This window comes from Eimeria mitis, genomic scaffold (genome assembly GCF_000499745.2).
Source record: "Eimeria mitis Houghton genomic scaffold, Emh_scaff8483, whole genome shotgun sequence".
NCBI classification, from domain to species: Eukaryota; Apicomplexa; class Conoidasida; order Eucoccidiorida; family Eimeriidae; genus Eimeria; species Eimeria mitis.
The window spans coordinates 356-1,839 of record NW_013576243.1 but is presented as its reverse complement, the minus strand read 5'-3'; the positions used below and the strand labels follow the sequence as shown (position 1 = coordinate 1,839).

The 1,484-nt window shown below is 59.0% G+C and overlaps 1 protein-coding gene across 1 annotated transcript; it reads right to left on the bottom strand.

The window, feature by feature from the left end:
• Positions 1-107: 107 nt before the first annotated feature.
• EMH_0095110 (uncharacterized protein) lies at positions 108-1,248 on the bottom strand (the record flags this gene model as incomplete). The annotated part of the gene is made up of 2 exons (XM_013502196.1): positions 108-149; positions 217-1,248. 2 exons carry the CDS (start codon positions 1,246-1,248, stop codon positions 108-110), a joined length of 1,074 nt encoding a protein of 357 aa, XP_013357650.1.
• Positions 1,249-1,484: the final 236 nt, after the last annotated feature.

The following is a 1,484-nucleotide window of genomic DNA, read 5'->3' as shown; positions in this document are numbered from 1 at the left end:
TGCGGCGTCTTCTGCTGCTGCTGCTGCAGTTTCTGCTGCTGCTGCATCTGCTGCTGCAACTGTCTCTACGGCATCCTGCGGCTCCCTTTCACCTGCTGCTGCTGCTGCTACTGCTGCTGCTGCTGCTGCTGCTGTTGCTGCTGCTGCTGCTGCGGCTGCTTCTAGTTGAGGGTTTTCTACAGCAGATGCTGCTGCCTCTGCTGCTGCTTCTGCTACTGCTTCAGGTATGTCTACACTTGCTGCTGCTGCAGTTGCTGCTGCTGCTGCTGCTGCTGCTGCTTCTCGTGCTGCTGACTCCTCAGCCGCAGCAGCAGCTGCTGCTGCTGCAGCAGCTTCGGCGGAGGCCCTTTCTGCTGCTGCTGCTGCTGCAGCGGCAACTGCGTCTGCTGCCTCACTTGCTTCTGCTGCTGCTGCTGCTGCTGCATCTGCTGTTGCTGCTTCTGCTGCTGCAGCTTCAGCAGCTGCAGCAGCAGCTGCTGCTGCTTCTGCTGCAGCAACAGCAGTTGATACAGCTGCTGCTGCTTGTGCTGCAGCAGCAGAAGCGATTGCTGCTTCTGCTGCTGCTGCTTTAGCTGCTGCAACTTCTGCTGCATATGCTTCTTCTGCTGTTCGGCTTGCTGCTGCTGCTGTTGCTGCTGCTGCTTCTGCTGCTGCTGCTTGTGCAGCAGCAGCAGCTGCTGCTGCTGCTCTCTTTGCTGCTGCTTTTGTTGCTGTTGCTTCTGCTGCTGCTGCTCTCGCACTATCTGCTGCTGCTAATCCTGCTGCTGCAGCATGTCTATCTGCAGCAGCAAGGGCTGCTGCCTCTGCTGCTGCTAGGTCTGCTGCTGCTGCTGCTGCAGCTGCTGCAGCTGCTGCTGCTTCAGCACCAGCAGCCTCTGCTGCTGCTTCAGCAGCTGCTGCTGCGTCTTCTGCTTCTTCTGCTTCTGCTTCTGCTGCTGCTGCTTCTGCTGCTGCTGCTTCTGCTGCTGCTGCTTCTGCTGCTGCTGCTTCTGCTGCTGCTGCTTCTGCTGCTGCCGCTTCTGCTGCTGCTTCTGCTGCTGCTGCTTCTGCTGCTGCTTCTTCTGTTGCTTCTGCTGCTGCAGCCTGTACTGGTGCATCTGCTGCTGCTGCTTGCACTGATGCCGTTTCAACTGCATCGTCTGCAGCAGCAGCAGCAGGAGCAGAAGCAGCAGCAGCAGCAGCAGCAGCAGCTTGCAGCGTCGGCCAGTTGTGTGCTGCATCTATCTCATCTCCTATTTGCTGCTGCATAGCAGCAGCAGCAAGAGGCCATCCCCTCCCCCTCTTGCTGCCTCCTGCTGCTGCTGTTGCTGCTGCTGCTGCTGCTGCTGCTCTGTCTTTGTGAAGCAGCGGGGCCGTGGGGTGTATGTACACCTCCTGCGTTAGGCCCCCTCCAAACGATGCTCTCCTTGCTTGTTTCTGCTTCTGTTTCTGCTGCTGCTGCTGCTGCTGCTGTTGCTGCTGCTGCTGCTGCTGCTGCTGCTGCT